The 13437-nt window shown below is 34.8% G+C and overlaps 3 protein-coding genes across 5 annotated transcripts; 2 read left to right on the top strand and 1 right to left on the bottom strand.

Annotated features, from left to right (window-relative positions):
* The first annotated feature begins 746 nt into the window (after positions 1–746).
* On the top strand, positions 747–1961 carry LOC115996345 (17.4 kDa class III heat shock protein). Its single transcript, XM_031235552.1, has 2 exons — positions 747–1222; positions 1474–1961. Exons 1-2 carry the CDS (start codon positions 1028–1030, stop codon positions 1729–1731), a joined length of 453 nt encoding a protein of 150 aa, XP_031091412.1. The 5' UTR covers positions 747–1027; the 3' UTR covers positions 1732–1961.
* A 1269-nt stretch (positions 1962–3230) lies between these two features.
* On the top strand, positions 3231–5845 carry LOC115995800 (40S ribosomal protein SA-like). 2 transcript variants are annotated; one of them, XM_031234947.1, is made up of 5 exons: positions 3231–3444; positions 4144–4406; positions 4499–4696; positions 4843–5041; positions 5583–5845. In XM_031234947.1, the coding sequence occupies exons 1-5, from the start codon at positions 3312–3314 to the stop codon at positions 5669–5671; spliced, it is 882 nt and encodes a 293-aa protein (XP_031090807.1). In that variant the 5' UTR covers positions 3231–3311; the 3' UTR covers positions 5672–5845. The 2 variants fall into 2 exon arrangements, with proteins under 2 accessions (XP_031090807.1, XP_031090806.1); XM_031234946.1 differs by having other exon boundaries at positions 5577–5845.
* A 271-nt stretch (positions 5846–6116) lies between these two features.
* Positions 6117–7856, bottom strand: LOC115995799 (ethylene-responsive transcription factor RAP2-12-like). Of its 2 annotated transcripts, XR_004093566.1 has the most exons (3): positions 7479–7856; positions 6495–7336; positions 6117–6372 (listed from the first exon to the last, which is right to left on the bottom strand). XR_004093566.1 is itself a non-coding variant. In XM_031234945.1 (2 exons), the coding sequence occupies exons 1-2, from the start codon at positions 7750–7752 to the stop codon at positions 6549–6551; spliced, it is 1062 nt and encodes a 353-aa protein (XP_031090805.1). In that variant the 5' UTR covers positions 7753–7856; the 3' UTR covers positions 6463–6548. The 2 variants fall into 2 exon arrangements, 1 of the variants encoding a protein (XP_031090805.1); XM_031234945.1 differs by lacking the exon at positions 6117–6372 and having other exon boundaries at positions 6463–7336.
* Between the last annotated feature and the right edge of the window lie 5581 nt (positions 7857–13437).

Here is a 13437-nt window from a genome sequence, read left to right as displayed (position 1 = left end):
ACAGATTGAGAAAATATAAAGCACATACTACTTGCTAAAAAATCATGGATGTTTCAAAAAAATATGTATTTAAATTATTGTTTTCATTGCATGGTTGATGGGAATTAAAGTATTAGAAATAGTTAGTATTGATGGTCTTATCACTTTATGGGATCAGAGTAGTCTTGCTCGGGTATAAATTATGCTTTAAAATGGGACAAGGATATGGTAGTGAAGCTAGAAACTACTGCACTACGTGTTCTTGTGGTAATGTTAGAAATGGGACAAGAATATCTTTTGATAGTGTTACTTCCTTTAAAAAAAAAAAAAAGTAATTGTTATGTCTCAATCAATCATGTCGACGCTAGGTAGGTTGTTACGTGTCGTTGTTCAACTCATTTTGTAATGTGTATTGTTTATTATTTTCACTTGTACAATAAATAAGGTAGAGTAGTTGGTTAAAACCTTAACCATCAAGTCTCGTCAAGTTTAAGGACTCAACACAGACCAAGATAACTCGTTTTTTATTGAAATAAATTATACATCAACCAAATAAAGTAAAATAAACTCTTTTATTACTCAAAATTTAAGGATAATTTATATAGGAACTTATTATTGCAAGCGAACAAAACAGGCCATAAATGAATTAGTAATAATGGAGTTCTCTCCACTCAAAAAACACCCATTTCTATGTTGGAATCCCAATAATTTGGTCATTTGATAAACATCGACCAAATTTAAGACATGTGGTGTCCCCTCATACATCCTAGACTGTTCTAGAAATCATCCTGCTAAGAAGCTTATAGAAAAATCTCTCCTCTCGAACTTTCCCCATCTCCCCTTTTTATATCGCCACTCCAATCTTCCATTCCACAACTGAAAGTCTCTTCAATTCAATCAAAGTAGCTTTTCTCCAGTCTCCTTTCAATTTTCTGCTTCGACGATCAACAATTCGGCATATCAATCGCTCGGTTCCTCTAATTTCTCGATTTTCCGTTCTGGCCAGGGTTCGAATCGCTGCAAAATTCTGAAATAACCGGCGTCGGAAATGAGCGCAGTGGTGGAGGCGATGGCCCAGCTCCTCAACATCCCCGAAGTGCTAGAGAGAATGGTGTCGGAGTACCGGGCACCGGACGGCGGGGAGAGCCGGGGAGTCGGCAGCATTCCGGCCGACATCCTCGACGCCCCCAAGGAATACGTTTTCTACCTCGACGTTCCCGGCTTATCCAAATCCGACATTCAGGTATTTTTTAGTATTCAATGACATAAGACAAAAATCTTTAATGGCTTTGTTTGGCAAAGTTTATAATAATAAATTATAAGTTCTGTTGGATAATATTTTTAAATAAGTTATAAGTTCTGTTTGATAATGTTTTCAAAATAAACTAGTAGGGTGATATCTTTTGTTCCTTCTGGTTAAATTTTGTTGACATTTTCTCTCCAATATGTGTGGTTGTAATTTTGATTTGATATTTGTGTGGGAAATTGGATCAGGTGGGCGTGGAAGATGAGAGGACGCTGGTGATCAAAAGCAACGGGAAGAGGAAGCGGGAAGATGGGGAAGAAGAAGGGTGCAAGTATTTGAGGTTGGAGAGGAAGGCGCCGCAGAAACTGGCGAGGAAATTCAGGTTGCCGGAAAACTGCAACGTTTCCGCCATTACCGCCAAGTGCGAGAACGGAGTGCTCACTGTGGTGGTGGAGAAGCACCCTCCGCCGCCCAAGTCCATGACGATCGAGGTGGCTATCTCCTGATCCAGAACACGCCAATTCTGTTTGCATCAATTCCTAGTTTAAGTGTTTCATCGGATTATATGTAGTGATCTGATGTAGTAACGTAGTTTCTGAGTTGTACTACATGCAATCCTGTGTTCAGTTTCATGATTGTGTAATTGCGTTTTAATATCAGCGGAGAAGACTGTAGTTTTGTTACGTGACAGTGTTTGAGGAATATGACATGTTTTGTCACAAATTTTATTTTTAAATTCTTTTTCCAATAAAATTATGAAGTATACATGATTCATTATTACATGATTGACCTTGATTTAGGATATAACAATTAAAAATGAGTTGGATTATGAAAACTTGCCCTGCTATACGAACAGGTCTGGAAAATGCTAATCCATCCCTTACAAGGCCCCATGTTGTGATTATCTAAATTTGGGCGTCTAATAATACCACGTGACAGGCTTAATTAATTGGGCGTCTAATAATACCACGTGACAGGCTTAATTAATTTGATTGATTATCTTAAAGTGTTGTGACAGACTTAATTAATTCGATTGATTATCTTAAAGTGTCCTTCTAGTAGTAGTGTGGACGTGCGGTGGTTAAATTTTTACTTGGAAGCTTACGGACTATTGGTAGACATGAATTGTATTGCAATTTCATTATAATTATTTGGTCATTTCAATTATAATAGGTTGTTTTGGTAGACATGAATTGTATTGCAATTTCATTATAATTATTTGGTCATTTCAATTATAATAGGTTGTTTGGTTAGATGTAGTTGTAATTTAATTACAACACATTCCGTCCATTTGTGGAATTGAAATTCTTAGACCCTCATAGGAATTGTAATTCCGAGCAGTGGGGGGAAAGAAAAAAAATAATGAAATGATCTTTTTACCTTTGATGATGATTATGATTATTATTATTATATAAGAGCATTTTATTTTTTATATCACTTTTTCTTTCCAATTTTTAATAATTTCATTTCTCCTTACCAAACAATGTAATTTGAATTCTTACTTTATTTTTCACCGAATTATAATTTCTTTCTCTGTTAATTCATTTCTTAAAACCGAACGCATTGAAATGTTTGTTGGGAGGGAATTGCAATTCCCTCTTTTTGTTGAATTGTAATTTATGGGCAATTCAATGGTTGTGAGAAAGGAAAAAATAGATGAAATAACACTATTATCCGTGATTATTATTATTACACAATGACATTTTAGTCTTTATACAATTTTTTTCATTCTCAATCTCAATAACTTTATTATTTCCTATCAAATAACCTAATTTAAATTTTTACTTTATTTCCACCTTATTATTCTCTCACCAAATTAAAATTCATTTTTTCTTCTAATTCATTCCTTCAAATCAAAAGTTCTGGGTCACTCTGCCAATACAAAGTAAATGGCGTGATGGGCCCAACGCAGCCCATAGTAAAAATCACCTCTAATGGGCGAAACTTAATAATGGATTAGGGTTTTAAGTAGCCCAGAAACTCCTTCAGGTTAAACAGTTGCAACTCAATTCTGCCTGCCTCTCATCGTCATCACTCTCTCCATAAACCCTCAGCGAGTAGTGCAGAACGATCAAGCGGAGCGGAAATGGCGACGACGGCGCGATCCTTGTCCACTAAGGAGGCTGATATTCAGATGATGTTGGCTGCCGAGGTCCAACTCGGCACCAAAAACTGCGATTTTCAGATGGAGCGCTATGTCTTCAAGCGCCGAAACGATGGTAATATCTCTATATGTACGTCTGTACACGCATGCATGAATGTATTTTTGCTTATATTTGTGCATATATGGAAGTTTGCAGGATGGTATTAGACACACATACATTATTGAAAGCACGTTCATATTTAATTCTGTAATCTATTTATGCTTAGCGACATTGATGATTGTTTTTGCTGGTTTCTGAAATTATGAGTTGTTGATTTGTGATCTATTTCGTGTGAACTCGTTATTTCTCGTTGTCATTATGTCATATTTATTATTTGAGATCACTGTGTACCTCAGGTTCGACTATTTATTAGATTGTTTGATGGTTATTTAGTTTTACATCTCAAAGTTTCTGTAAGGATTGCTTTCACAGTCTGTCATTCCCCAATTAAATTTCTTTAAACATTTGAACAGTATAACCCATCCATTTTAATCTGCATTTCTCTTGCAAAGATAATTTGTACTGAATTTTCTTTCTGATATGGTTTTGTCATGATAAATGCATCTTATGCAGGGTTTCTATTATTATAATTTTTTAAATTGTGATTGACAATGGGAGGATGTAAAACATTGATAGCGTCCAATTTTTTATGGCTTGATGTTAGCTGGATTTTTCATGAAGATTTCATTAGGTGTTTTACTAAAAAAGACTTTGATATATGCTACATGCCTATGCTAAGTGGTTCTTATCTCTATTTATATTATTTGATGTTAGGAATTTACATCATTAATCTCGGTAAGACTTGGGAAAAACTCCAAATGGCTGCCAGGGTCATTGTTGCAATTGAAAATCCTAAGGATATTATAGTGCAGTCAGCTAGACCATATGGGCAAAGAGCCGTCTTGAAGTTTGCCCAGTACACTGGAGCTAATGCCATTGCTGGACGTCACACGCCTGGGACATTCACAAATCAGCTCCAGACATCATACAGTGAGCCTCGTCTTCTCATTCTGACAGATCCACGGACTGATCACCAGGTTGTTATACGTTTCGTCATTGTATTGATAATTACCAAACTGATATACTATTAAGTGTATTGTTTCTAAAATTTGTTTGCAACTCTATGTAGCCTATCAAGGAAGCAGCTCTTGGGAACATCCCTACCATTGCATTCTGTGACACTGATTCCCCCATGCGGTATGTGGATATCTGCATTCCTGCTAATAACAAGGGGAAGCACAGCATTGGTGTTCTATTCTGGCTTTTAGCAAGAATGGTTCAACAAATGCGTGGGGCTGTTGCTCCTGGACACAAGTGGGATATTATGGTAAATTGAAAGCTTGGATTTCTTGAATTATTTTTATTCTCTTGTTTTGCAAATATTATTTTTTGTGGCTAGATTGGATATTTTGTTGTTTCTAGAGTTTTGGCTATCTTTATGAAATCTCATATTTTGATATTGCCTCTTGGTAGGTGGATCTGTTCTTCTACAGGGAGCCAGAAGAGGCAAAGGAGAAAGAAGAAGAATTGCCTGCCATTGCTGATTATACGGATTATGCTACCACAACACTTGGTGGTGCTGAATGGTCTGCAGCCAATATTCCCGACAGCCACTGGTCTGGTGATGCTGCCCCTGTACCTGTAGTTACTGGTGAATGGACTGCAGAAACTGGTAAGTTACCACTTCATTAATTTGACAAAATTTGATTAGCTTTCATTTTCTTTAATACTACTAGACTCAATTACAATGTAATATCTGTCCATACATATTTTCTCAATCTATTGAAAAACAAAGAGTCAAATGCCCCCATTGACATTTGAACTTGTGATCTCGCATTTGGGAGAGCCGCCACATAGGTGTCATAGCTACAAGCTACTTGGCATTAGGGTTCATTCATTGTTTGTCAATGATTCTTTTTTTGGTGAGACCTCTCTTGCTAAAGGCAGGTATTAACTGACCCTTGTGAACCTAGCACCACTAGCGTCGGTCTAAAGGAGCCCCAAAATATCTTTGGGTGGGGCCTCTAAAACTGTTGTACCCGTATCCTTTGCCTGACCAATATTTGCAAGGAAATTGTTTGTCAATGATTTCCAACGCTAACTTAGAATCTCTTTTCTATATACCATTTGATTTATTATGATGTCACATTTCCTTTCATGGGTAGTTGTCTAATTTATTCTGCTTCTATAAATCACGTGAGTTTCGGCTGCAGTTGATGGTGGTTGGGATGCCGCAGCTCCACCAGCTGTACCAGTACCTGCCGGAGTAGACGTTGTGCCGGCAGCAACAGGTTGGGATTGATGGCATATTTTGGAGATCTCTACTTTTTCCTCTTTCATAGAATGTTGAGTTGGTAAAAAGCATCACCAAATTTATAGTTCTTTTTTGTTGCCTGAATTTTGACTGGTTTTGATCGTTCCTCAGGCTTCATGTTTTCAAATTTATTTTCCTAATTAAATCATTATTCAGTTTTTACTCGGTGTCGTCGAAATTGTAAAGTGAGACTATCTATCCAACCTACTTCACCCACCGAGTTAAAACCTAAAATCAAGTTCTCACCTAATGGCTCATCCTTTCTTCTCCCACACGGCACACCAACACAGTCTATCTTTGCAAATTGCAACTTGCAAAAGGGTTTTGCGTTATTTTGTCAAATTCCTTGGCCGCAATGATTGATATTAGGAAAAGTTCATCTAGAAACTTCCAGCTGTAGAATGATGGAAAACTTTACACGGCAACTACAACGTTAATACGAAAGCCAAGATTAGTTTTGGTTGATCTACATTACAAGTTATTAGCACACAATAAATTCAAGCAACTTAAATATCACACACAACATCACATAATAAGAAGCAATTCGTCGGCGATCATCCTCCACACAAACATTTAAATGGAGGACTCACAGTGTTTATTAAGGTTTATTTATAAACCCTCAACAGTCAACACCACCCAAATGCAGACACCATCATCTTAGCACCAGCAGGCTACAACCACAAACCAACCTATAAGAACAAAGAGGAAAAAGAGGGAATTAAAGAACAATCCTATTTTATCCTCCATATGCAGTTAATAATAAAAATACAAGACAATAATAGTGCATCATCAATCTTTAGTCTTTACTCACATGATTGATTATATACAACACAAGCCAGAAAGGGGATGCTCTGCATCAGTTTAGCTAGAAGACACCCCCCATTAAAGAAGGAACATCATCAAATGACCAGAGATCTAAGGCGTTTCCACCATCAACATTAAGGTATGTGTCAACTGATGAGTCCCAGGTCCCCTCCAGATAAGGGATCTGAAAGAACTTCATCTGATCTTCAAAAGCCGAGAGCTCTTCAGACAGCTTCTCAACGGTGGTATTCTCCGTTGACTTCAGTTTCTTTTGTGGGTGGGTTTCCTGAATGAACTGAACCTCATCAGCTTCAACACCAGCCGACAGAGCAGAGGATATCTCTGGAGTCCTTGAGCCATGCTCAGTACAGTCCAAGGAATTGTTGCTTCCACCATCAGAATTGAAATAAAGGTTAGCACCACCAGATGGGGGATATGATAGCAGTCCCATATCTCCCACGGAATCGTACAGTTTCACCTGCGGTTTTTGTTCCAAAACACTCATAGGATCATAATAGCTATTGTCCATGCTACTCGCATCAGGTTGAACCGTATTAGGAACCACCTTCCGTGGATTCACCTTGACAGTGCGCCTTGACGATTTTGCTTGAGTTTCAGCAGGGAAATTCAACTTAGCTTTGTTGCCTCTGATCCTCCGAGCCTCAGTATCATAGGCTCTCGCCGCTTCTTCAGCAGTGTCGAAAGTTCCTAGCCAGACGCGAACACCTTTACTCGGATCACGGATTTCAGCCGCCCATTTGCCCCAAGGACGCTGCCTGATCCCCCTGTACTGATTTTTCCTCTTTCTCTTCATAGATTGGTCAAAGTCCTTCGATTCTGAGCCGAAACCTTCATTTAGCAAAAGCAAATACATACATCAGAAGAGTTCTGGATTTAGCAACATCACGAATAACACACAAAAATTACTGGATTTATCTTCGCGGATCTAGAATCTAAAAATAGAAACGTGAGAGAGGAAATTGAATGATACCGGAAGAAAGTCCGAAAGCGAAGGGTTTGACGTCCACCTCTACGACCTCATCATCATCATAGTCATTGAAGTCCTGAAAATCAGTCTCGAATTCATTATCGAGGTCAAAAGCCGCGGATCGCAGGCCTCCGGAATAGTAGCTTCCAGCAAAATTCTTCTTCTTCTTCCCACCTGCGCTGCTCCGATCAGCGCTCCCCCACAGCAACTTAGAGGTCAGCCGGCGCGACGTCCGGGCCGGCGGTTTGATATCGGAGATTATAGCACCACCGCACATCTCTAACTTTCTAGCTTGAAATCAAAAGACAAACTTTTCACAGAGTGATTTTTTATTCGCAAAAAAGGCAATTTCGATTGAGAAAATTTGGGAGTTTTTACCAGTGAGGCTTCAGATGCAGGATTGGTTATATATACAAAGGGTAGTGGGTGGCTATTTGAGGGAAGAAAACGGCAGGAACGAGGTGAAGTCGGGGGAGTTTACAGGATTGCCCTTTTCAGAGAGGCGTAATTACTACAGAACAATTCTCTGTACCAAAATACCCTTTTATCAGTTTATGTTTTAAGTGATGATTTTTTTAATAAAAAATACCAATTTGCAATAATAAACCCCCAAAACTATTTTTCAATGATGCTAAAGGAGTTAAATTACAAGTCAGCTAATAACTGTCTCCACTAGGATCAAATTCATGACTTCTAATTTAGGAGAATCACTTCGTGTCATTAGATTACAAAATCATTAGCATAAGAGACCTTTTATCTTCTTTGATTAATTAAAATTTTATTTCAGTAATAATGTGGAAGTTTGAATTCAATTGGCTGTACTTATGAATGGCTTTTACCAAATTTTGGGAATAGTTTCATCCTTCACTATTCCCCTGCCTAATTTTTGACTAAAAAACTATGCATATTTTTCTTGCCAGTAAATATTTCACGTGGGTAATTGATAAATAATTAAACATTAAATCAATGTTACATTTCGGCTGGATTGTCCTATGTAGTTTTTATCCTATGTATATTACTTAAATCAAATTATGTGTCAAACGTAAAATGGAAACGAATAATTAAATATCTAGAATAGGAAAGAAGAAGCGAATACCAAATTTGACCATAGAAAATAGAAGCTACAGTGAGAGACTGGGGGTCAAAAGGGGAATTGACTTGAAGAACAGCGAGGAAGCCAGAGATGATGCATGCATCTGACACGGGAAAAGACAAAATGGCTAACAGTTGAAATTTGGTCGCGCGTGGAGCCCAAAGCAGTAGCTGTGGGCCCCAAGTGAACGCGGAAGGACGGAGGGACGCTAAACAAGTTGGGCTTTTGGGCCGTGTCGTCCCACACACGTTTTCCTTGATGCTATTGATTGGGTGTAGATATCCAGCGTGGTCCCCTGGACGACGTCGTTTTTGTTCGTTATCGTTTAAGACTGTCAGTGCGATTCTCAAGTCCGCACGAGAATCGACGACAGTCGAGGTGTGAGTCCAACCTTCCACCTTATCCAATCATCAATTCATGCATAAATGCATGATAAATTCGATAACATATTACGTATGCTATTATAAATAGAAAAAAATATTTTTTTATTTATAAAAATATTATCATTTTTATTTAAAAGCTTACGAGATGTTATTGATCTTGATGTAGACACTTGTATTGAAAACTACATAAAAAAATTAATTTATCAGAATTACTACCTCAAAAAATAAAATTTAAAAAAGTAAGGGTTGAGACTACACGCAGAACTCTATTAATTCGGACAAGCAATTACTTGAAAGGACAGATTTACTGGAAAAGGACAAGATTTGGATGAGAGATGAGATGGGAAATTATTAAGACTTATCCACATTGTCTTAATGTTGACGCTGCTCCACAGCATCCACTTGCTCCCTCAATCTGAATCAGTAGTCCTCATCCATTATATGATTGCAATTTCTTTCTAATTTCAGGTTCAATTAAGTATCTGAGCGGCACGTACCTTCTTTACAAAAACAATAAATGCAGCCCGCGAGACTAGCTTAAATGATAAATTACTTGATTTAACAGGGCATTTGGTTTGGAGGAGGGAATTAGGGGGGAAAAGAATTGTAATTCGGTAGAATTGTAATTCAATGAATAAAGTAGGAATTGAAATTACAGTGTTTGGTATGCAAAAATAGGAGTACAGGAAATTGAAAGGTAAGAAGCGACAAAATGACTAAAATGCATTTATGTTGTGGTAGATGTAATAATAGTAGTAGTAGTAGTAATAATAATAATAATAATAATAAGTCATTCAAATAATAATAATAATAATAATTATTATTATTATTATTTCAATTTTTTTTAAAAAAGACAAAGGGTAATGGTAGGAGGGGCAAAATTGTCTTTACACCAACAAATTGCCCCTCCTCTCCACCGAATTGCAATTCATGGGGTCCCCCATGAATTGCAATTCATCATTTGGAGGGAATTGCGATTCTGCGGAATTGCAGTTCTCTCCAACCAAACACTGTAGTTTGGGAATTCACTGAATTGCAATTCCCCCAAACTACATCCAACCAAACAGGCCATAAAGTCAACACTACAGTAATAAAGTGTGAGTTTAACTCTTATTAACATCTTAAACATATGGCTCCTCGAACTAGAGTTTGAGGAAAAATTATTGTGTGGATCGTGGTTCAAAACGATGTTGTTGTGATGTTAAAAAAATTTTGTTTCGCGTGCGTGTTAGAATAATTTATATTTTGGGGTAAGATAATGTATTTATGAGTTAAAATAATATAATTTATGTGTTAGAATAATGAAATTTCTGGGTAAAATAATATATTTTATGAGTTAAAATAATGTATTTTATATGTTATAATAATATATTTTATGTGTTTTTATGTAGTGGTCCACACAATAATAATTGGAGTTCGGGCCATTGAGCTCTATATATTGAAGATTGTACTCTCTAAACTAGTGGAAGTGAGGAGATTAATCCCTTGTGCCCATAATGCAAAGTCAACAAGATGGACTAACGGGAAAGTTGTTTAGATGAGTCACAATTTACCTCATTTAGCAACTCTCGAAAAAAATTTGAGGAATCTAATTTATAAATAAAACGGAAAATGTACAAATAGACCATCGAACTTTTTGAGGGATAGCAATTAAGCTATTGAACTCAAATAAGCCCCAAATTCATCCATGAACATGTAAAAAAAGAGCAATTAGCCTTTTTAACAGGTTACCAACAGGTTTTTGCTGATTGGGATGCCACGTGGATTTTTTATTTTATATTTTGTTATTATTATTATTTTCACACTAAGCATTTGACCCAAAAAAAATTAAGGATTTGAGAAAAAACGTAAAATAAAGAAGCTATACTTAGTTATTTATTTATTTATTTTTCTTTTTATTTTTTGGTCAAATGCATAGTAGGAAAATAATAATAATAATAATAATAATAATAATAATAATAAAAATAAAAAATAAAAAAATCCACGTGGCATCCCAATCAGCAAAAACCTGTTGGTAACCTATTAAAAATGTTAATTGCTCTTTTTTTACAGGTTCATTGATGAATTTGGAGCTTATTCGAGTTCGATGACTTAACTGCTATCCCTAAATATATAGTTTGATGGCCTATTTGTACTTTTTCCCTAAATAAAAAAACAAACACACAATAAATGTAGTAAATAAAGAAAGAAAAAATTTCATAGAATTCGAAATTTGGAAGAAGCCTCCGGCGTTAGTGGCTAACAGCGAACCCGGCCTATGAGTGCAATCTCAATCAAATGCTTTGGTGAGCACCATAATGTGCGGAGGCGAAATTATACGTGGACCATAGTTTATAAGGTAAGGAAACCAGCTTGGTTAGCGTGAGTGGTGGTGCACTCTTGTCCCTTAAGAGAGATCTAAAGTTTAAACCCCTCAAGATATACCTCATGTTCTAACCAAAATATATATATATATATATATAATGTAAGGTGAATTATTAATAAATACTGATTTTAATATATTAAAAATTCGTTATTTGCTAGATAATACGCTAAAAATAATCTTCAAAAAATGAATATTTAATAAAAAAAAACATTTAATATATTAAAAATGAACATGCATATTGGTAGTAAATCATTCAATGTGAATTATGTTCTACGGAGTACAATAATTATGTACTAGGAAAAAAAAATGACATGTTCATTTTAATTATAAATTTTGGTTTGCTATATACTTATATTTGCCGTCATTGATTAAAAATAACTAATTTTTAATTTAATCATTTACTTTGTAATATATTTTAGTAAAAATGTAATACTTTTTCTATACATTCATAAAAAGTATTATATTTTAACTAAAAAGTATTACATGTCTTACTGTGAGACGATCTCACAGATAAATTATTCCAATTCAAGATATTTTACTATTCTATTTATTGCATTTTATTGAAAAACACTCTCATCATATTATTTTATAGAGATATTTTAAAATTACTATCTAAACAAAATGAGTATAATAAAGAAAGGTCAAAGGTAGATAAAGAAAAGTGGCCATAGGGTAGTGTTATTATTATTATTAGGGACTCTAGTCTCTACTTTCGAATACAAGTGGGCAAGTTGATATAACAATGCCAATAATAATAATAATAATAATAATAATAATAATAATAATAATATTATTATTATTATTATTATTATTATTATTATTTAGTCAAGCAGGTTTGATATAACAAAAATATAATGTTCACAATATCAATATTTTATAGGAGTAATTTAAAATTATTATATAAAAAAGAGTACGTATTTTATACAAAAACAAAGAATAATAGGTATAACAAGTTAAGAAAAATCTGACTCCAACCTTACAGAAAGGTCATTATTCTCGAAGTAAGTGGCCGGCAAGTGAATATAACAACTTGAATAATAATATTGATATTTAATAATCAACTAGTTAGCAGGCTGGTAATTGTTTTTCTAGAAGTATTGTACGAATAGTTTTATATTTTAATATTGATTGAACGAGTTAAGGGTTATCGTGTATGGTTTGTACTGTAAAATTAATAATATAATATTTCTTTATGCCTTTGAAATGTGTCCAAATTGGTGAAAAGAATAAAGAGGGCAACAAGTTGTTGAAGATGCAATGCACAAGAAATTAAATAATGGCAACATGGAACCATATAATGTTAATAAATTTAGGTTTGCCATGATGTTTGGTCTTTCGTATGGCCAACCACATAAACCACTGTTAAGTTGGCTCTTAGCTTAGTGTTTCACTGTCACCTATTCGTCCCGTATCTGAAATTGACTTTTCATTTCACACGCAAAATATACTTTGTGCTCGCAGAATAGATATGAACAAATTTAAAATAAAGTTTTTTTTCTTTGAGAGAAAATTTGAAATGAAGTTGTATCCAATTCTTCAGAGGATTTGAAAAATTTTCATTTATACCCATTAGGAAGGTGAATCTATTTCAATCTAATTTATCAATGGCGAATTCAATGCAGATTGGATAACATATTTTAAATTTAAAAATTAAATTAAATTATATAATATAACAATTCAACTATGAAAACAGTCAAAAATCAAAATGACAATAAATGTACAAATATTTCATTAAAAATTTACAAAAATTCAATTTAACAATTCAAACAAGTTAATCAACAAAGCTTCATTATAGTGGATCAGTGAAGCGGATGAGATGTAGCGGATTTTAAAAAGTTAAATTCACATTTATTTTATTAGTGGATGATTTTCACTAAGTATATATTTGATGGATTTGTGAACACTCCTACTTTTTATGTTATATGTATATAATCAATTGAAAAATCAAAACATCTTTGTCTTTGGAATACTGCTTTGTTGTACACGTGGCTCATCCGGTTTTGGAAAACAAGGTTCTATTGGATATATATGTTCTAAGAGTTACTGTATAAGTACACTTTTAGTATTTTTATTTAATATAAATAATATAATAAATGATTTTTATTTATTATATTATTAATT

This window comes from Ipomoea triloba, chromosome 11 (genome assembly GCF_003576645.1).
Source record: "Ipomoea triloba cultivar NCNSP0323 chromosome 11, ASM357664v1".
NCBI lineage: Eukaryota > Viridiplantae > Streptophyta > Magnoliopsida > Solanales > Convolvulaceae > Ipomoea > Ipomoea triloba.
The sequence above is the reverse complement of the archived record's forward strand: the minus strand, read 5'-3'. Positions and strand labels throughout refer to the sequence as shown.